The sequence below is a fragment of the Ranitomeya variabilis genome, chromosome 3 (genome assembly GCF_051348905.1).
Source record: "Ranitomeya variabilis isolate aRanVar5 chromosome 3, aRanVar5.hap1, whole genome shotgun sequence".
NCBI classification, from domain to species: domain Eukaryota; kingdom Metazoa; phylum Chordata; class Amphibia; order Anura; family Dendrobatidae; genus Ranitomeya; species Ranitomeya variabilis.
This window is the reverse complement of record NC_135234.1, coordinates 592493267-592515304: the sequence shown is the minus strand read 5'-3', so window position 1 is coordinate 592515304 and position 22038 is coordinate 592493267. Positions and strand designations below refer to the sequence as shown.

The following is a 22038-nucleotide window of genomic DNA, read 5'->3' as shown; positions in this document are numbered from 1 at the left end:
AATTCACCAAACAATTTTGCCCCCATCTACTGTACAGACCAAAAGTTTGGACACACCTTCTCATTTAAAGATTTTTCAGTATTTTCATGACTATAAAAATTGTACATTCACACTGAAGGCATCAAAACTATGAATTAACACATGTGGAATTATATACTTAACAAAAAAGTGTGAAACAAATTAAATTATGTCTTATATTCTAGGTTCTTCAAAGTAGCCACCTTTTGTTTTGATGAATGCTTTGCACACTCTTGGCATTCTCTTGATGAGCTTCAAGAGGTAGTCACCGGGAATGGTCTTCCAACAATCTTGAAGGAGTTCCCAGAGATGCTTAGCACTTGTTGGCCCTTTTGCCTTCACTCTGCTGTCCAGCTCACACCAAACCATCTCGATTGGGTTCAGGTCTGGTGACTGTGGAGGCCAGGTCAGGCTAGTTTCACATTTGCGTTTAAAAACGCAGCGTTTCAAATGCAAACGCAGGTGGTGAAAAAACGCATGTAAACGCGGCAAAACGCCGCGTTTTTTAGACGCATGCGTTTTCGCATGCGGTAAAAAAAAACGTGGCGTTTTGCCGCGTTTACATGCATTTTTTCCTGCGTTTGCGTTTTTTTTCCCATGAAGAGAAATTTCACAAGAGAAAAATCAAGATAACCAGACACCGCCAATGGGACTAAAGAGGGCGTATATGTTGTGAACTCTACATATAGACCCTAGGGCTACTGAAATTTTAACAGTTTGCTCCTGTATCCTGTGTCATGATGGATCTTCGCATGGAGAGCTTTTATTTCAACCTGGATTTCAGCTTCAAAATGTTTCTTGCCTGTGCTTTCGCTTGGGAGCAAGACAGAAATCGCCAAAGATGGAGAAGGAGACAACACAGGCGTTTTTGGAGGCACCCCATTATCGAACTACGTGAGAGCCGTGGAGCCTATCACACGCTCTATGCCGAGCTTAATGCCAACCCGGAGAAATTCCACGAATATACAAGGATGTCGCAAGACTCGTTCCGGGATTTGCTTGCTCGTGTGCAAGGAACCATACGGAGACAGGACACCCAGCTCCGTAGAACGATTCCACTGGAGGAATGTCTGCTGGTTACATTAAGGTACGTTACAAATCTAAACCCAATGACAGTCCAATTTTTTTTTTTTTTCACACATGTATGTTTCGGCTATTTACCTATCTTTCTTTACCGTAAACACAACATAAATAGAATAGATTGTAATGTTTTTTGTTTCTGTTTTTCTTACAGATTTCTGGCAACCGGAGAGAGTTTATCATCCCTCCACTTCCAATACCGGCTTGGAATATCCACCCTTTCCGGAATAGTTGCGGACACCTGCCGGGCTTTGTGGAATGTACTCCGGGATGAGTTTATACCTGTACCCACCTTGGACATGTGGCTTGAAATAGCTGAAAAATTCTGGAGTGTGTGTGATTTCCCCAACTGTTTAGGAGCGGTGGATGGAAAGCACATCTGCATTATCAAACCTGCCAGAACAGGATCGGAGTACTTCAACTATAAAAAATATTTTTCTGTTGTGCTCATGGCAATAGCTGATGCGGAATGTCACTTCATCGCCGTGGACATTGGAGCTTTTGGCCGTGGCAACGATTCCCAAACTTTCAAGAGCTCAGACATAGGCCGGCGTGTGTATGGCCAAAATTTCAATTTTCCCCCGCCACAACCTCTCCCCAACACTCAAGGTCCACCGATGCCATTTGTTATGGTTGGGGATGAGGCCTTCCAGATGTGTGAAAACCTACTGAAGCCATATTCCAGTCGGGACTTGAACCACACTAGAAGGATCTTTAACTACAGACTTACCAGGGCCCGAAGAACTGTAGAGTGTACCTTTGGCATTCTGGTCGCTAAATGGCGCATTCTTGCATCAGCCATAAATCTAAAAGTGGAAACAGTCCACGAGGTGGTCAAAGCCTTTGTGGTTCTCCACAATTACATAATGACTAAGGAGCGACCCAACATTGAACTGGATGAACCAGTTGCACACCCACTGCCCGATTTCCAGCATCACCCGCTGCGGTCAACTGCAGCCGTTGTTCACATGCGGGACCAATTTGCTGCCTTTTTTGACTCAGATATTGGACGTGTGTCATGGCAGGACAATGTTGTGTAAATGTCCTGTTGTAATTATATACAATGATAATAATATTTGTCATTAATAAACTTTATTTTTGGTTGTGTTGCCCGTGTCTCCTGTGTATTTCCTCTCCAAATCAAGGTTGTCCTAAAACTGGCAGTATTTGGTCTGTCTTTAATATCATTTTTTGTAATCCAAAACCAGGAGTGGGGGAAAAAGGCAGAGGTGCTAGTTATTATGTTAATATCATAACCCTACATGATATGAGACATGGTTTACATACAGTAAACCATGTCATATCTCTCTTTATTTTGCATATTCCACACTACTAATGTTAGTAGTGTGCATGTGCAAAATTTTGGCGCTGTAGCTATTAAATTTAAGGGTTAAATTGCGGAAAAAATTGGCGTGGGCTCCCGCGCAATTTTCTCCGCCAGAGTAGTAAAGCCAGTGACTGAGGGCAGATATTAATAGCCAGGAGAGGGTCCATGGTTATTGGCCCCCCCTGGCTACAAACATCTGCCCCCAGCCACCCCAGAAAAGGCACATCTGTAAGATGCGCCAATTCTGGCACTTGGCCACTCTCTTCCCATTCCCGTGTAGCGGTGGGATATGGGGTAATGAAGGGTTAATGTCCCCTTGCTATTGTAAGGTGACATTAAGCCAGATTAATAATGGAGAGGCGTCAATTATGACACCTATCCATTATTAATCCAATTGTTTTGAAGGGTTAAAAAAACACACACATTATTTAAAAGTATTTTAATGAAATAAACACACAGGTTGTTTTAATATTTTATTGCTCTCTCAATCCACCTGAATACCCTCGCTCTGTAACAAAGGAAAAATAATAAACCAACAATATACATACCTTCCGATGATCTGTCACGTCTCACGAGGTAAATCCATCTGAAGGGGTTAAAATATTTTACAGGCAGGAGCTCTGCTAATGCAGCTGTGCTCGTGCCTGTAAAACCCCGGGGAATGAAGGTAATGTAGGTCAATGACCTGTAGTTACCTTCATTCGCGGTGATGCGCCCCCTGCTGGATGTCCTCATATGACCTCGTAAAGTTTCAGAATATTTTCCCACGTTCTATGGACATCCAGCAGGGGGCGCATCACCGCGAATGAAGGTATTGTAGGTCAATGACCTGCAGTTACCTTCATTTGTGGTGATGCGCCCCCTGCTGGATGTCCTCATATGACCTCGAGCCTGGAAAAGGTTCTGAATATTTTCCCACGTTCTATGGACATCCAGCAGGGGGCGCATCACCGCGAATGAAGGTAAATACAGGTCATTGACCTACATTACCTTCATTCCCCGGGGTTTTTTACAGGCACGAGCACAGCTGCATTAGCAGAGCTCCTGCCTGTAAAATATTTTAACCCCTTCAGATGGATTTACCTCGTGGGACGTGACAGATCATCAGAAAGTATGTATATAGTTGGTTTATTATTTTTCCTTTGCTACAGAGCGAGGGTCTTCAGGTGGATTGAGAGAGCAATAAAATATTAAAACAACCTGTGTGTTTATTTCATTAAAATACTTAATGTGTGTGTTTTTTTTAACCCTTTCAAACAATTGGATTAATAATGGATAGGTGTCATAATTGACGCCTCTCCATTATTAATCTGGCTTAATGTCACCTTACAATAGCAAGGTGACATTAACCCTTCTCCACCCCATATCCCACCACTACACGGGAATGGGAAGAGAGTGGCCAAGTGCCAGAATTGGCGCATCTTACAGATGTGCCTTTTCTGGGGTGGCTGGGGGCAGATGTTTGTAGCCAGGGGGGGGGGGCAATAACCATGGACCCTCTCCTGGCTATTAATATCTGCCCTCAGTCACTGGCTTTACTACTCTGGCGGAGAAAATTGCGCGGGAGCCCACGCCAATTTTTTCCGCAATTTAACCCTTAAATTTAATAGCTACAGCGCCAAAATTTTGCACATACACACTACTAACATTAGTAGTGTGGAATATGCAAAAACAAGGGGGATATGACATGGTTTACAGTATCTGGTCGGGTTTCACGAAAACCGACTTTGTCAAAAATCGGCTACTTTGGAAATATGCCGATCTGTTTAGCTCAACCCTACTGGCGACGTTTCTTGATGCACGGTGTGTGTTGCCGGCGGCCATAGACACAATAAACCAAACATAATTGTGGCAAATCAAACTTTTTTTTCTTTATTTAACAACTGAAAAAAAATATTTTTTACTGCGCCGGCTTGGGGTAGAGTGATGTAAACGGGGGGTGTGAAGAAATGAGGCCTGGCTAACCGTTGACGACGCAGAGGTGGCAGGAGAAGGGGCAATGAAACTAGAAGGGTCTGGAAGTTCGGGGATGGGGCTTGACACATGAGAGGCTTGAGACGCACTGGAAGGGTGAGACAAAACTGACATTACAGACACATTGGTAGGTGAAGGGGGAGGAATGCTAAGAGTCCTCTGGGTTTTTTTTTTTGGCTTTGCCTGGTTGTGGGACGTCTTGGTGGGCTCATATGCCGTGGCGTGGTGGCGGGTGACCTGTCAGGGTCCGGCTGCACTGTGTCATAGTCCATAGCGATTGGCGAGCGGACGGCCATGCCAGGGTACTGCTGCATCGTGGTGGGGGAGGTCTGGAAAGCCATGCCACGGTCCTGCTGCATCGTGGTGGGGGCGGTCTGGAAAGCCATGCCACGGTCCTGCTGCATCATGGTGGGGCCAGTCTGGAAAGCCATGCCACGGTCCTGCTGCATCGTGGTGAGGGCGGTCCGGAAAGACATGCCAGGGTCCTGCTGCATCGTGGTGGGGGCGGTCCGGAAAGCCATGCCAGGGTCCTGCTGCATCGTGGTGGGGGCGGTCTGGAAAGCCATGCCAGGGTCCCGCTGCATCGTGGTGGGGGCGGTCCGGAAAGCCATGCCAGGGTCCTGCTGCATCGTGGTGTCAGTGGAGGAGGTCCAAGCAGGAGCAGCGGTTGTCACGGTGGTGGCGGTGGGATGTCCAACTGCACTTGTCATGGTGCTGGCGCTGTAGTGGAGTCCGCCTGTGGAAGGAATAGAGGTGGCCGTGCAGTGGTATGCAGCAGAGGTCGGCATTGAGGTTAATCGAGACAGTGAAGGCACAGTTGGATATGCCGCCACTGTTTGCTGTAAATACCGACTCTGCTGCATAGCCTGCACGTACGCAGAATTGCAGGCCTGCATGACACTCAGCTGGAGATCAGGAGTAAGGTTTTCCGACATGCCCTGCTCAATTTGGTTAAAAAAATGATGAGCTGGCCTCTGGAGGTCGGCTTTAACTTGATCAAGGCTTTTGGTGACCTCCTGGATACGGGCATTCAATAGGTTATGTGAAACATCCATTCGGTCACCTAAAGCCTTGATTGCTTCGTGTAAAACCGAGTTCAAGTGCAAAAACTCGGGCATGAGTGACCTGTCCGAAGCCCTCTGCCGCTGCCGGGATGTGCCCAAAAACAAGGGGGCAGTGGAAGAGGACTGCGAAAGGGGAATACCTGATGGACCAGCTCTCTGGTCTCCAGTTAGTGTGGAAGGCCCACCTGCTGCTGCGCTGCTGGATGGCTGGGATGGGTCCGTGGCTGTCGGATGAAGGACCGCTCCAGAACCTGGGCCGACAGTCATGCTGTGAAAAAAGGAAAAATAAAATTAATACCAAAAATTAACCAGACGCAAAATCCTGTGGAATTTAAAAATACAGATTTTGGCAATACAATACAACCTAATGTATGTGATAAATACTTACGTTCTCTGGGCAAGGACCGATCTTAGAAATGCCAATACTCGATGGTATTTGTATGTTCTGATCCTTGCTCCTGAACCACTGGGAACACGACTCTCTTCACGCAGGTCCTTGTTGAAGCAGTCCTTCATCGAACGCCAACGTGTTTTTACTTTGTCAACTGTTAAAAAAAAACGTTATGGTCAGAAAATGGACTTTTAGCGGTGCTCATACAACTGTGTGTGATGAGAGAAACTCCGTAGAGTTTCTTTCATCACACAGAGTTGAGTGAGCACGGCCAAGGTCTCTGCTGCTTCACACTGCAGTGCAACACTTACCAAATGCATTTCGGACCCGTGTCGTGGTGTTGTCCCAGCCATCCCACATCGCTTGGGCCACCTCAATCCACAACCGCCGTATCGTGGTGTTGTTCGAGTGCAGTGGATCCCGGCTGTCCCACAACGGGACTCGCTCCTGGACCAGGGTGATGAGTAGGTCATTGTCTATCAGGTTATGGTCCCGTTGTGAAACATAAAAGATAAAGAAAGTCATTAAAGTTTGCTCAATTACATAAGGAAAAGAAAGAAAAAAAGATGCTGAGAAATGGCATGAATAGGAAAGTCAAGATACAAAAGGATTCCAGAAGGAAAAAGTTTAGAAATACGAGTGGAAAGAAAGGAAGATTCAAGAATATTACACTGAGGACAGTCAGCCTTATATACGTACCCGCTGCCGCCATTCCACCGGACCTTGACTCCGCTGCTCCGTCCCTGTCTCTGGCGCAGTAGAAGAGCTCTAAAAAAAGGAAAAATCAAATTGTCACATGTGTCGATGTGACAGTGAATACTTACCAATCTGACGAGGCAAATACTCACCTCACTGACATGCTCCACTTCCGACTGACGTGGCTGAAACTCCTCACCAGACGAAGAATCTGAAGATGACATTCTGATGCATGTAGAAATAAAAAAATGGCAGAAATTAGGACATGTAGAGACAGAAAATAGAAAATAAAGGCATTGGCTAGGATATACTCACATTGTTCAGAGTCTTTTCCTCCAAGATGTGTCCTGTCAGGGTGTCTTCGGCTTCAGAGTCTGGTGACAAGTGACCTGCAACTGTCCACACCCTCCCTTTTATCACCTTGATGGTGGGGGGTGTCTTATCAGTGTCTAGACACTGTTATCTTAAAAAAAACGCATGCGTTCAAAAACGCAACAAAACGCATGTGCTAAAAAACGCATGCGTTTACATAGACATCTATACGTTTTTTTGCCGCAAAAAAAGGCATGTGTTTTTTTTGCGGCAAAAAAAACGCCTCTAGAAATTACTACATGTTGCATTTCTGCAACCAAACGCAAGCATAGAAAAAACGCATGCGTCGTCAAACGCGGCCAAAGGCGTACAAAAAAAACGCATGCGTTTTTAATGTTAAATATAGGGGAAAAAACGCATGCTTTTTTTGCGCTAAAACGCAGCGGCAAAACACTCAATTGTGAAACCAGCCTCATCTGGAGTAGCACCCCATAACTCTTCTTCTTGGTCAAATAGCCCTTACACAGCCTGGAGGTGTGTTTGGGGTCATTTTCGTGTTGAAAAATAAATGATGGTCCAACTAAACGCAAACCGGATGGAATAGCATGCCTCTGCAAGATGCTGTGGTAGCCATGCTGGTTCAGTATGCCTTGAATTTTGAATAAATCCCCAAAAGTGTCACCAGCAAAGCACCCCCAGACCATCACACCTCCTCCAAAATGCTTCACGGTGGGAACCAGGTATGTACAGTCCATCCGTTCACCTTTTCTGCGTCGCACAAAGACACGGTGGTTGGAACCAAAGATCTCAAATTTGGACTCATCAGACCAAAGGACAGATTTCCACTGGTCTATTGTCCATTCCTTGTGTTCTTTAGCCCAAACAAGTCTCTTCTGCTTGTTGCCTGTCCTTAGCAGTGGTTTCCTAGCAGTTATTTTACCATGAAGGCCTGTTGCACAAAGTCTCCTCTTAACAGTTGTTGTAGAGATGCGTCTGCACTCTGTGTGGCATTGACCCGGTCTCTAATCTGAGCTGCTGTTGACCTGGAATTTCTGAGGCTGGTGACTCAGATAAACTTATCCTCAGAAGCAGAGGTGACTCTTGGTCTTCTTTTCTGGGGCGGTCCTAATGTGAGCCAGTATCTATGTAGCGCTTGATGGTTTTTGCCACTGCACTTGGAGACACTTTCAAAGTTTTCCCAATTTTTTGGACTGACTGACCTTCATTTCTTAAAGTAATGATGGCCACTCGTTTTTCTTTACTTAGCTGCTTTTTTCTTGCCATAACACAAATTCTAACAGTCTATTCAGTAGGACTATGAGCTGTATATCCACCAGACTTCTGCACAACACAACTGATGGTCCCAACCCCATTTATAAGCCAAGAAATCCCACTTATTAAACCTGACAGGGCACACCTGTGAAGTGAAAACCATTTCCGGTGACTACCTCTTGAAGCTCATCAAGAGAATGCCGAGAGTGTGCAAAGCATTCATCAAAGCAAAAGGTGCCTAATTTGAAGAATCTAGAATATAAGGCATAAAAATAATTTCATTTGTTTCACACTTTTTTGTTATGTATTTAATTCCACGTGTTAATTCATAGTTTTGATGCCTTCAGTGTGAATGTACAATTTTCATAGTCATGAAAATACAGAAAAATCTTTAAATGAGAAGGTGTGTCCAAACATTTGGTCTGTACTGTACATAATGGGGAAAAAGTGAAAGGAAAAGTGTTGGAGCCAAATTGACAGCTGCCAAATGTGAACAAGGGGGACTTAAAGAATGAGAGCGATGGTGCCAATGAGTATATACCGTACAGTTGCTAAGGTGGGGCCCCGACATGGGATACTCACCACACACGGGGATATGAACACACACACAAAATGTGCCACACACTACCACATGCTTGAACACATATACCACCCTCAGCAAACATTTCACCACACATACACCAACCTCGCCACATAAAAGTCGAAACACAAAAGTCACTGCTCAAAACTCGCCGCGCGCAAAATTTGCCACAAGCAAAACTCGCCACATGCAAAACTAGGCTCACGCAAAACTAGCGGACGTGCAAAACTCACCTCATGGAAAACTCACCACACGCAAAACTTGCACACGCAGAAAAATTGCCACATGCAGAATAGTTGCAACACATGCAAAAGTTGCCTCACACAAAACTTGCACTCTCAAAATGCACCACACATAAAACTTGCCACGCGCAAAACTTACTGCACACAACTTGCTACACTAACCTGTCACATGCAACTCGACACACAAAAAGTTGCTACACGCAAGTCGCCACACAAAACTCATCTCACAAAAGTCGCTACATGCATGTTGCCACACGTAACTCAACACACACAACTTGACACAGGTATATACTATATACAGGAGCAGATGACACGCAGGTATATACTATTTACAGGGGAGATGATATACAGGTATATACAGGAGATGACATACAGGTGTATACTATATATAAGGGAGATGATAAACATGTATATATTGAGGGGAAAATGAGAGGTGTGAGGTGAAAAAGAGAGGTGTGAGGTGAAAATGAAAAGGTGTGAGTGCAAAATGAGAGGAGTGAGGGAAAATAGTGGAGTGATCGGAAAATGACAGATATGAGTTCGAAATTACAAGTGTTAGGAGGGAATGAGAGGAGTGAAGGGGAAAATAAGAGGAGTTATAGGGAAAATGAGAGGTTTGAGGGAGAAAATGAGAGATGTGAGGGGGAAAATGAAAGATGTGAGGGGGAAAATAAGAGAAGTGAAGTGCTATAACTAACCACAGATATTTACTATGCACAGGCAACGCCGGGCTCTTCAGCTAGTAATGAATAAGCACTAAAAATCCGACATGATTAACTTCGCCACCAAACAATTGGCCACCATCCTACATACAAAGGACATGTTTCATATTCTACACCTTGTGTTTCGTTTTTTGCTGCTTTAAGACTATTTTTGATTTGCACCAAATTATCCTTTTAATTTGCAGCTTTTTCAAGTCTATTTTAGATGTCTTCACCCAGTTGTTGTTGTTTTTTTTTTTTTTTTTTTTTTTAATGTCCGCACTGAGGGAGTGCTTTTCAGTTTCCAGCTGTTTTTAGAAGGGCAGCATGGTGGCTCAGTGGTTAGCACTTGCAGCGCTGGGGTCCTGGACTCAAATGCCACCAAGGACAACATCTGCCAGGAGTTTGTATGTTCTCCCCGTGTTAACGTGGGTTTCCTCCAGGTTCTCCGGTTTCCTCCCACATTACAAAGACATACTGATATTGTGAGCACCATCGGGGAAAAGTGATGATGTCTGTAAGGTGCTGTGAAATTAATGGCAATATATACAAATAAAATTAATTCACCAATTGCAGCTATTTAAAAAGTCACACATTTTTGGTGGGAATGTACTCCATTTTGCCCCGTGGAGTGATAATTTTTTGTATACCTGCATTATTTGGCACAAATGTTATGACGGTTTGCCACATCATGCGCAAAAAGGTAATCAACTAAAATACAAAGCACTTGGGATTTTGCACAAAATTCATTAACTTGCATGTGTCATATTTGGCACAAACCGAATTTGGCACAAACTGAAAAGCGACTTAAAAAACCCCATTGAATTGGGCCCAAAGTTTGTAACATAATGGAAGGTCCCTTTCACATTGCGTTTTTCCCGATGCTCAGTGGTCCAGTTGGGACTTAAGTCCAAATCGTCTGCAAAAAGGGATTTGGGCATAAACGTTAAAGGGGCCATCAACTCTAAAGTTGCAGACGGAGTCTCCGTGTGCTCTGCTGTGTATCATACTCGGTTATATATGCCTCCTAGAGGCTGACACCCGGACGGAGACTTAAGTTGGCAGAAAGCTGGTGGACGAATGTGTTGGAGGCCACCTCCTAGCTAAGGTCTGTCCTAACCTTTTATTGCATGGAACATAATCTTCCCAATATCAGCCACATGATTTTATAACACAATACCTCCAAGTTTCCCTGTCCCTTCCCAAGATAATTCCAAGGAAATCCTGAACATGATCAAGGCATCAGAAATTGGCACAGCATCTCTCACATGTGTGATTTCTGAGAAAATCCCGAAACATGATATGTTGAGAGCTGCAAGGATAGGAGTTTGGGAAACACTGGTGTAAACAGATGAAAACACAGGCTTCAAAAATTTGAACAATATTGGCCACATAAGGTGAAATCTATGAAAAATATGTCCACATCCGAATGCAAAGTAGAGGCACATAAAGAGGGGTATATGGAAGAGTATCAGTTGCTACCCTCGGGCTGCAGGTAGGGCACAGGTTGCTTGAGAACACAATCACTATAGAAACTGCTGCAGACAACAAAGAAACCTTTGTCATATGAATTCATATTTCAGGGACATGTCTACAATACCATGTAGGCTTCTTGCAGTTTCGCAGAGGACAAAGCTTCATATACCGGCTATATAAAGAACTTCTTAGTGGTTTTCTTCAGGACTCATTTATTGAAACTTACTTTTGTACATTTTCCCAGTCATAATGACATAATTTTAGAAATACAACTGTACATAAATTCTTCCCACTGTGACCTTTTAACTGGAAAGCATTTATGGGAATTAGCACAGATAATACAGTATATCTACACCTTTTATCTCAGAGCTATAAAGGCTGTCTGGCTGTGGAGTGGATTTACATCTCCTTCTTCCTCGGTAAAACCTATGCAGCTTGATAGAGTCACAAATGCAATTTTGTCATCCAACAATTCATTTTAAATGGAAAATTGGATGAAACAGATTGAAGACACATAAAGAAAGACTCACCACAACACCAAACTGCTCCGGCTCCGACAGGCTGCAATATTCACCTTTCAGTTTGGCTAAGGCTGTTAACTGAGTTTGTTCCGGCATATGTTTTATTAAATTCTGTAGAGAGAACGACATATTTATTAGCTTAAAGGGGTAACCTCAAGTTTGGAAGTTATTCCCTATCTGTGGGGTTTCTGATCGCTGGGACCCCGACCAATTTTGATAAATGGGACTCTGAAGAGGCCAGTGTAAATGGAGCACTAGTCGATCATGCGCACTGACGTTCTATTGATTCTTATGGGACTGACGAAGACCAGCGCAACGTTCCACTATCTCCAGACGTTCCTTAAGAATGAATGCAGTATCAGTGCTCACGACTGACCACCGCTATATTCACATGAGGTTTTTCAGAGCCACAGGTCTCAAGAACAAAAGAGGGTCCCAATGATTGGAAAGTTATTCCCTATCCCACTGACAGAGGAGCACTTTCTAACTTGAGAAGACCCCTACATATTTATGCTAAGACCCGAACAACACTTTATTACAATAGTTCATTCAAGCCCAGAAAAATAATAAGTGCACCTACACTTGATGGTACCCAATATTAAACTAGTGGAGCACATCACCTATGCTCTGTGACTGAGGAGTGCATAGGACCAATAATATGAAGAATTCATTTAAACTGGTAATTCAGCAGGCTTCATTGGCGCATCGGGAGACGAGTGGCACTAATGATGTTGTATTGGTAGAAGACAAGAGCACAAGATATTGTGTAAGTGTCCTATAGACTAGAACATTTGCACGAGACCTTATTTTCATCACAATATGGTAAATATCTACCGTAGATAAAGGAGTTAGTTACCGGCCAATATCTGAACATATAACGCACTTACAGGAGCCGGTCATTGGCCCGCATTCGCCCATATCCTGTACATACAGGAGACAGTCACCAGCTAGCATCCGCCCATGTACTGTACATGCAGGAGCCGGTCACTGGCCAGAATCCACCCATTTACTGTACATACAGGAGCCAGTCACCGGCCAGCATCCGCCCATGTACTGTACATAAAGGAGCCAGTCACCGTCCGGCATCCAACCATGTACTGTACGTACAGGAGCCAGTAAATGGCCAGCATCCACCCATTTATTGTACATACAGGAGCCAGTCACCGGCCGGCATCCGACCATGTACTGTACATACAGGAGCCAGTAAATGGCCAGCATCCACCCATGTACTGTACATACAGGAGACAGTCACCAGCTAGCATCCGCCCATGTACTGTACAAACAGGAGCCGGTTACCGGCTAACATCCGTCCATGTACTGTACCATACAGGAGCCAGCCACCGGACAGCATCAGCCCATGCATCATACATATAGGAGCAGGTCACCGGCCAGTATCTGTGCATGTAACACAGTTACAGGGGCCCATCACCGGCCAGCATCCGCCCATGCACTGTACATACAGGAGCCAGTCACTGGCCGGCATCCAACCATGTACTGTACGTACAGGAGCCAGTAAATGGCCAGCATCCACCCATTTACTGTACATACAGGAGCCAGTCACCGGCCGGCATCCGACCATGTACTGTACATACAGGAGCCAGTAAATGGCCAGCATCCACCCATGTACTGTACATACAGGAGCCAGTCACTGGCCAGCATCCACCCATGTACTCTACATACAGGAGCCGGTCACCGGCCAACATCCGCCCATATACTGTACATCCAGGAGCCGATCACCGGCCGGCATCCGACCATGTACTGTACATACAGGAGCCAGTAAATGGCCAGCATCCACCCATGTACTGTACATACAGGAGCCAGTCACTGGCCAGCATCCACCCATGTACTGTACATACAGGAGCCAGTCACTGGCCAGCATCCACCCATGTACTCTACATACAGGAGCCAGTCACCGGCCAACATCCGCCCATATACTGTACATCCAGGAGCCGATCACCGGCCGGCATCCGACCATGTACTGTACATACAGGTGCCAGTAAATGGCCAGCATCCACCCATGTACTGTACATACAGGAGCCAGTCACTGTCCAGCATCCACCCATGTACTGTACATACAGGAGCCAGTCACTGGCCAGCATCCACCCATGTACTCTACATACAGGAGCCGGTCACCGGCCAACACCCGCCCATATACTGTACATCCAGGAGCCGATCACCTGCCAGCATCCGCCCATGTACTGTACATCCAGGAGCCAGTCACTGGCCTGCATCTGACCATGAACTGGTACGTTTAAACTGTCTCCTAACCCTGGACTACCCACTGCACCCCTGAATCCATGCACCTCTCTCCTCCTGTTCTACCTGAGCTGCTCTACAACCTCAAACATCACCTACTAACATATAATATAAGTCAATTGTTCTCCTTCACCCACCTGCTTTCAATTTTTTCTTCTCATGCTCACTGCTGGCGACATATCCCCCAATCCTGCCCCCGCATCACACATCCCATTAATCCTCACCCCTATCCTTCTCACACTAAGAGAAACTACCACAACCCCTCACACTTAAAATCTGTGCAACTGACCTCCATCCCCCTGCTTCCTCTCTCTGGGGTACTTTGGAATGTCCGCTCTGTCTGCAACAAGCTACACATGATCCACAATCTCTTTGCTTTCCTTCTAGGCCCTCACTAAGACCTGGCTAATGCCCCCTGACATGGCCTCCCCTGCTGAACGGAGTTACGGTGGCCTCCACTTTACCCACATTCCTCGCTCTGGCAACAGACATGGCGGGGGAGTGGGTTTTCTTCTTTCCAAAAACTTACTTCAACCCTATCCAACCCCCACCTTCCCTTATCCTCCCTTCTTTCGAGGTTCACTCTCTCCGTATCTACTCTCCCTCAAATCTCCAAATGGCTGTCATATACCGACCACCGGGCTCAGTCACTGCCTTCATTGACCAATTCTCCACCTGGCTTCTTCACTTTCTCTCTGCTGACATCCCCACCATCATAATGGGTGACTTTAATATCCCTACTGACACCCACCAGCCAGCAACCTCCAAGTTCCTGTCCCTTACTTCATCCTTTGGACTTACTCAGTGGTCCTCCACAGCCACCCACACAGAAGGACATACGCTAGACCTCATCTTCACTCGCCTCTGTTCCTTATCTAAACTCACAACCTCTCCCTTCCCCCTATCTGACCACCATCTACTCACCTCATCAAGTCCTCCTCACCTGCCCCCCATGTCCAGCCACTATCATATCCTCGCAGAAACTTTGCACACCTAGACATTCACAGACTCTCAGACTCTCTCCTACCTTTGTCCTCCATATCTTCACTCCACAACACGGAAAGTGCCACCGCTTTCTATAACTCCACCCTCACATCAGCCATAGACTTAGTCGCCCCTCTCATGCATGGCAAAGTGTGACAAATCAATAGGAAACCCTGGCATAACAACCTCACCAAAAAACTCCGACAAGCATCCAGGGTCGCAGAGCGGAGTTGGAAAAAAACACGCCTGCCAGATGACTTCACTGCTTTTAAACAAGCTACACTTGCCTTCAAACTAGCCCTCACTTCTGATAAAGAGACCTATTTCATTAACCTTGTATCTTCACTATCCTAAAACGCAAAACAACTGTTCAGCCCAGTTAACTCTCTCCTCCGCTAGCCACTGCCACCTCCAACTCCCCTCTTCTCTTCTGAGGACTTTGCCACCTACTTCAAATACAAGATCGACCAAACAAGGCAAACCTTTACTGTTCCACCTCCCCAACCACTCCATATACCAGACCTCTGCCCTCCCCTAATAACCTCCCTCTCCAACATCACTGAAGGAGAACTTACTCGCCTCCTTCCCAAATCACACCTCACCACCCATGCACTTGACCCTATCTGTTCCCACCTGCTCCCCAACCTCACTAACATGCTCATTTCAGCCCTAACCCATCTCCTCAACCTACCGCTATCTTCTGGTACCTTCCCCTCTGCCTTCAAACATGCCACTATCACACCCATCCTCAAAAAAGCTAACCTTGACCCAACTGCTATGCCCAGCTATCGCTCCATATCACTGCTCCCGTTTGCTTCCAAAATCCTTGAGCAGCATGTCCATGGTCAACTTTCCTCCTACGTCTCATCTAACTCTCTCCTTGACAACTTCCATCTGGCTTCCACCCCCACCACTCCACCGAAACTGCTCTGACCAAAATTACTAATGACTTACTCACAGCCAAAGCTAACAGACAGTTCTCCATCCTCCTCCTTCTCAACCTGTCTTCTGCTTTCGACACAGTTGACCACTGCCTACTGCTACAGTTTCTTTCTTCCCTCGGCATCAAAGGCCTTGCCCTGTCCTAGATTGCCTCATACCTTTTTGTCCGCACATTTAGCGTTTCCCACTCCCACACTACCTCCTCATCCCGCCCTCTCTCTGTTGGAGTCCCTCAAGGCTCTATCCTAGCGCCCCTACTTTTTTCCATCTATACCCTTGGCCTAGGACAACTCAAAGTCCCATGGCTTTCAGTACCACCTATATGCGGACGACACTCAGATCTACTTCTATGGCTCAGATATCGCCTCTCTGCTGTCCAGAATCCCGGAGTGTCTGTCAGCCATATCCTCCTTCTTCAACTCTCGCTTCCTAAAACTTAATGTAGACAAAACTGAACTCATCATCTTTCCGCCATCTTGCGTACCCCCCCTACCTGATCTATCTATTATGGTAAATGGCATCAGGCTCTCTCCTGCACCTAAAATCCGCTGTCTCGGGGTAACTCTCGACTCTGCCCTGTCCTTCAAACCGCACGTCCAAACTCTTGCCACCTCCTGTAGCCTCCAACTCAAAAATATTGCCAGAATCCGTCCCTTCCTCAGCCCACAATCAACTAAAACTCTTACGCATGCCCTCATCATCTCCTGCCTCGATTACTGCAACATCTCCTCTGTGGCCTCCCCGCTAACTCCCTTGCACCACTCCAGTCAGTCTGTCCTCAACTCTGCTGCTCGGCTAATCCACCTCTCTCCTCGCTACTCCCCTGCTTCTCCCCTCTGCAAATCCCTCCACTGGCTCCCAATTCCCCAACGAATCCAGTTCAAACTACTAACACTGATCTACAAAGCCATCCACAACCAGTCCCCTCCCTATATCTCTGAACTAATCTCCCACTATCTTCCCTCACGTAATCCCCGATCCTCCTAAGACCTCCTACTCTCCTCCACACATCTGCCTCCAAGATGTCTCCCGAATATCCCCCCATCCTCTGGAATTCCACGCCTCAACACGTCCGGTTATCCACCACCCTCGGATCCTTCAGATGGAACCTGAAAACCCATCTCTTCAGGAAAGCCTACAGCCTGCAATAACCATTCTCCTGCCTCACCAACCACCCAAGCTGCCACGTCACCAACCACCCGAGCTGCCGCCTCACCAACCACCCGAGCTGTCGCCTCACCAACCACCAGTGCTGCTGCACCCCGACGACCTGTCTCTTCGCCATTATCCCAAAGAATGTAAGTCCGCAAAGACAGGGTCCTCTCCACTCCGTTCCAGCCTGTCATTGTAAATTTGTTCACTGTTAACAATATATATAATCCTGTATATAACCCCTCTTCTCATGTACAGCACCATGGAATTAATAGTGCTATATAAATAATAATACTGTACATACAGGAGCCAGGCACTGGCCGGCATCCACCCATGTACTGTACCATACAGGAGCCAGTCACCGGCCAGCATCCGCCAATGTACTGTAGATACAGGAGCCAGTCACTGGTCAGCATCCACCCATGTACTGTACATACAGGAGCCAGTCACCGGCTAGCATCTGCCCATGTACTGTACATCCAGGAGCCGGACACCTGCCAGCATCCGCCCATGTACTGTACATTCAGGCGCCGGTCACTATCCGCCCATGTACTGTACATACAGGAGCCAGTCAGTAGCTGGTCAGTATGTATATATGTGTCTAAATGTATGAGCCAATCACCAGGTAGTATCTGTATTTTTCCAGATATAAAGTGCTATTAAATGCAGGGAGGGTGTTGGAAAATGGTAGACCTGCCTATAGACAGTGCCTATGTATTTACAGCAAACTTAAAAACCTTCCTGGTATCCACAGTTTTTCAGGTTTCATGAATTTAACAGCCTTTAGTAAATAAATCCTATTAAATAATATTTTGATACCTGGACCATGGAATCCGTCAGCTGTGTTTCATCAATTTCCAAAATAATTTTTTTAATGTCTTCATAAGGCAAACGATAAGAACCCAGAAAGATAGCTGAAAATGAAACATATACTGTTGGTAACAATTGTATTCCAGCAGGCCTTTTTCTCTCACATCAGGTTTAGGTCATACTTGGGAGGCGTATTAAATACATGGTTTTTTGTTTTGTTTTGGGTTTTTTTTGTTTTGTTTTGTTATTTTTGTGGGGGGCGCAAAAGCAAACTTGTCACCAGATTTCATACTACAAACTATATACAACATTATATATGCTGTATTTACTTTGAAAATCCAACTCAGAATTGCTGTAGAATCCTGAGTAACACTTTGAGTACAGCTAAAGAAAGAAGTTGTGTATTTAATCTCTGTCTGACAGCTGCAGCGTGTACTAAGCAGGGTGAGATATCAGCAGCAGAAATATCAACACTGAGGGGCTGACAATCAAGATAGGTGGGCAGAGACTGAGAAACTTTCAGAAGAATTATACAGCCATTCTGACACGGATTTTTAAAGTAAAAACAGTATTTTCAAAAGCCGACCACTTGATAAATGATCTGCTACAAGGAAGATGATCATCGGTAGTTTAATGTCTTATCAGCCAACACGAAATCTATACACACGGAACGATTGCTAATGCGTTGATTTACACAGAGCGATTTGCTGCCGAGATCTGTGATTTTTACGCTAGCTTGAAAATAATCGCATCCAACACTCATTCCCTAATTATGGTCCTGTGGAAATGGGCCTTAAAGCGAACCTGTCACCAGGTTTGGCTGCTATAAGAAGCGGCTACCGCCTTTCAGGGCTGAAATACAGCATTCTATAATGCTGTAGATAAGCCCCCGATCCGACCTGAAAGATAAGAAAAATAAGTTTTATTATACTGACCTGGGGGGGCGTTTCGGTCCTATGGGTGTCGCAGGTCCAGTGCCTCCCATCATCTTATGGGCCACCCTCCTGCTTCTTCATCACTCCCCAGAATCGCGTTCCTACGCAGGCGTACATATCTGCCTTGTTGAGGGCAGAAAAGTACTGCAGTGCGCAGGCGGTGGGCCTCTCCGACCTTTTTCGGCTCCTGCGCACTGCCCCCTGGGTGAGTATAATAAAAGTTATTTTTCTTCTTTCAGATCGGATCGGGGGCTTATCTACAGCATTATGGAATGCTGTATATCAACCCTGGAACAGCTGACAGGTTCGCTTTAAGGGTGCTTTCACACTAGCGTCGTATGACGCATGTCGCAGTGCGTCGTTATGGAGAAAAAAACGCATCCTGCAAAATTGCCTACAGGATGCATTTTTTCTCCATACACTTGCATTAGCGACGGATTGCCACACGTTGCATCCGTCGTGCGACGGATGCGTCATGTTGTGGCGGACCGTCGGCACAAAAAAAAGTTACACAAACTCCGCCCCCTCCTCCCCGGACATCACAATGGGGCAGTGGATGCGTTGTAAAACTGCATCCGCTACCCCCGTGTTTTTTTTTCACAGTATGCGTCGGTACGTCGGCACGTCGCATTGCGACGTGCGTCGTACGACGCTAGTGTGAAAGTAGCCTAAACTAACTGTCGCTTCAGAAGAACCTGCAGCAGAATGTCTGTCTCCATCCTCCTTCTCAACATAGAACTTCATGAGCACCAGTAGCCATCTATCTCCATAATGGGAAAATATGTACTTACTAAAGACAGATTTTGCCGGAGAAATGAGAATATTGAAAATGAAAAACAATATATATTTAATGTATATTGCAAAAAAAAAAATGTAAACACCTATTACAATTTAAGAAATCTATCCAGTAATGTATGCAGTTTACATTAGGAAATCTGGTGATAAGTATAGTCAGAAACCTTAGCATTTTTTCATTTTTTATGGATTCATATGCTTCAGGAACATGACATTTATCTAAAAAGTTATAAAGCAGAGCATTTTCAGTCTTGAAAACAAAATTATTTTATTCACAGTACAAACAGAAATCTTCAGATATTACTGTATTATTTTAGGGTCACATTTTTCTGAACCAAACATGCGATTGTTATTTCCTTATGACTCCATTTACATACTTACATAGGTTTTGAGCAATTTTAGGCTCCAAAACTTTAAGTTCCTTTATTCGTTTCTTTGTAAACACTGGGTCATCAACTTCATCATCTTTTTTTACTAGAGACACAATCAGAAAATAAAACATTTCAGTATAAGCTACTCTGCATATGTAGAACACACAAACACAGTACAGATATATTTCTATACCAAAAACACAATATTCTTTTAACACGGTAATGAGACTTAAAGAGAAAAGTTTTGAAAATGATAGTATGTCCATTTAATAGGATGAAATCATAAAGAAAATGCTTAATTCTAAAAGGGGGTGCAATAAGCAGGAAAAAAGGTTTTCAAGTAGCAATAAAATGTGGTACATAGAACATCAAAACCATTAGATAAATCCACCGTAGCTCGAGCACCTCTGGCATAACTAGGTGTTATAAAGTAGGCAGCCCGACATTGCCGAGACCTGCTACTGACCAATGAAGACAGTTTACTGGACTCGGCGATCTCATGCCGCCTACTTTATGCCAGGGAATCTGTCAGCAGGTTATGGCTACCTCATCTGAGAGCAGACTGATGTAAGCAAAGATAAGCTGAATCCAACAATGTATCACTTAGATTACTGGGTGCAATCGTTATGACACAATCTGAGTTTTTAGATTTAGCATGAAGCAGAGCTGAGAAAGCTAACCCCGCCCCCACCAGGCTCTGTATATACAATGTCCATAAACAGTGAGGTGCCCATCACAGGAGGGGGCGTGTCAGACTACCAGGCATGTGCTGCTGTGCCCAGCAATGATAAGCTCCTGGTGCTAAATCAATCATTACAGGCAAACAAAACCTTGGAGCGTAATAAAAGAGGCATCCCTGAAATCTGTATTTTAACCCCTACAGCATCCTGTCTTCAGTTTACATACCAAAAACCTGCTGACCGATTCCTTTAAAGCTTTCGAAGAAGACTTGTGACAATAAAGGAATCAATAATAGATGGAGTAAACAACAAAAATTCACAAATTACTTATTAAATGTATTTAAAACAAAAAAAAATAATGTTTATTCATAAAACGTTATGACGGTCCACACAAAGTGGCTAAATTACAGCAATATTATGACAAGGGCGAAAGTCAGTAAAAAAAACAACATTTTGAAGTAATGTAACAATAGCTATGAACACGTAACATTGGTGTCCAGAATTCACAAAGGTTCCATCGTGCAGATGACTGCGATCTAATCTTAATGAACAGAAAAATCAACTTTTAGGAAAATGATGAGACCATCTTGAATAGGAAACCTGGTCAGAATGAGGGGTGGCCTCCAGAAAGAGGAGAAGAGGAGACATATTGCCATCATAGTTGCAGCAGATAACCACTTTGTGTTGGACGGAACATAAAGCTCGGGGAAAAGAAAGAGACACAAATATATTTGCAATAATAGCTGTTGAAACTTTTTTAATGGCTCACATACTAGGAAGTGTCTGGCCAATTTATAGAAATGCTGACCAGATTTTATTTTTATTTTAGATGATATTCTTTGCAGAAGCATTTCCTTTTAGCCTTATTGTAGACGGGATTACACATACACAGCACATGCCACTGCTAAAAAATGGGAAATTCTTTTGTAGGTACCATCCACCTAAAAAATGGGAAATTCTTTTGTAGGTACCATCCACCTCCATGTGTAACTGGTGGCAGGTACAAGGGGAAATACTACAATCTTAGGATTTTTTCTTAATAAACTGATCATCAGTGAATGTAGATGGCTTATGCCAGCATCAGCCTGGAAATACTCATTCACAGCGAGCTCCTTCTGAGATACAACTAGGACTTCGAAAAGGTTCACATTGATTCCGCTGTTCTCTTCTTCCACCTCCGCTAACTAGCTCGGCAGTGATCCTTCCTGAAAGGCTGCAGTTATAACACATTCCATAGTACAATAGAACATCGACTTCAAAATATATGCACATACAATTCATTTAAAAGGCCGTTTGACACTATATGCACATTTTTAATAATTCAGGATCTATACTACAGAATCATAGCATTCTTTATAGGATGTGCTAAAGCTGCAAGTCAAATGAGGTAATGTTACTGGAGCTATAAAGGAAAGTACACCTAAGAATTTATGTGGCCAATATCCACACTATGGACTAA

At 44.8% G+C, this 22038-nt stretch overlaps 1 protein-coding gene across 3 annotated transcripts in view; it reads right to left on the bottom strand.

Moving 5' to 3' along the window:
* The window catches only part of DIAPH3 (diaphanous related formin 3), a 766072-nt gene that overhangs the window by 365609 nt on the left and 378425 nt on the right, over positions 1-22038 (bottom strand). For all 3 annotated transcript variants that reach the window (XM_077297277.1, XM_077297278.1, XM_077297276.1), the window contains 3 exons: positions 19910-20002; positions 17808-17902; positions 11664-11765 (listed from right to left, as the gene is read on the bottom strand). In XM_077297277.1, the coding sequence (XP_077153392.1) occupies positions 11664-11765; positions 17808-17902; positions 19910-20002 (290 nt within the window). The remainder of the gene's footprint in view (positions 1-11663; positions 11766-17807; positions 17903-19909; positions 20003-22038) is intronic.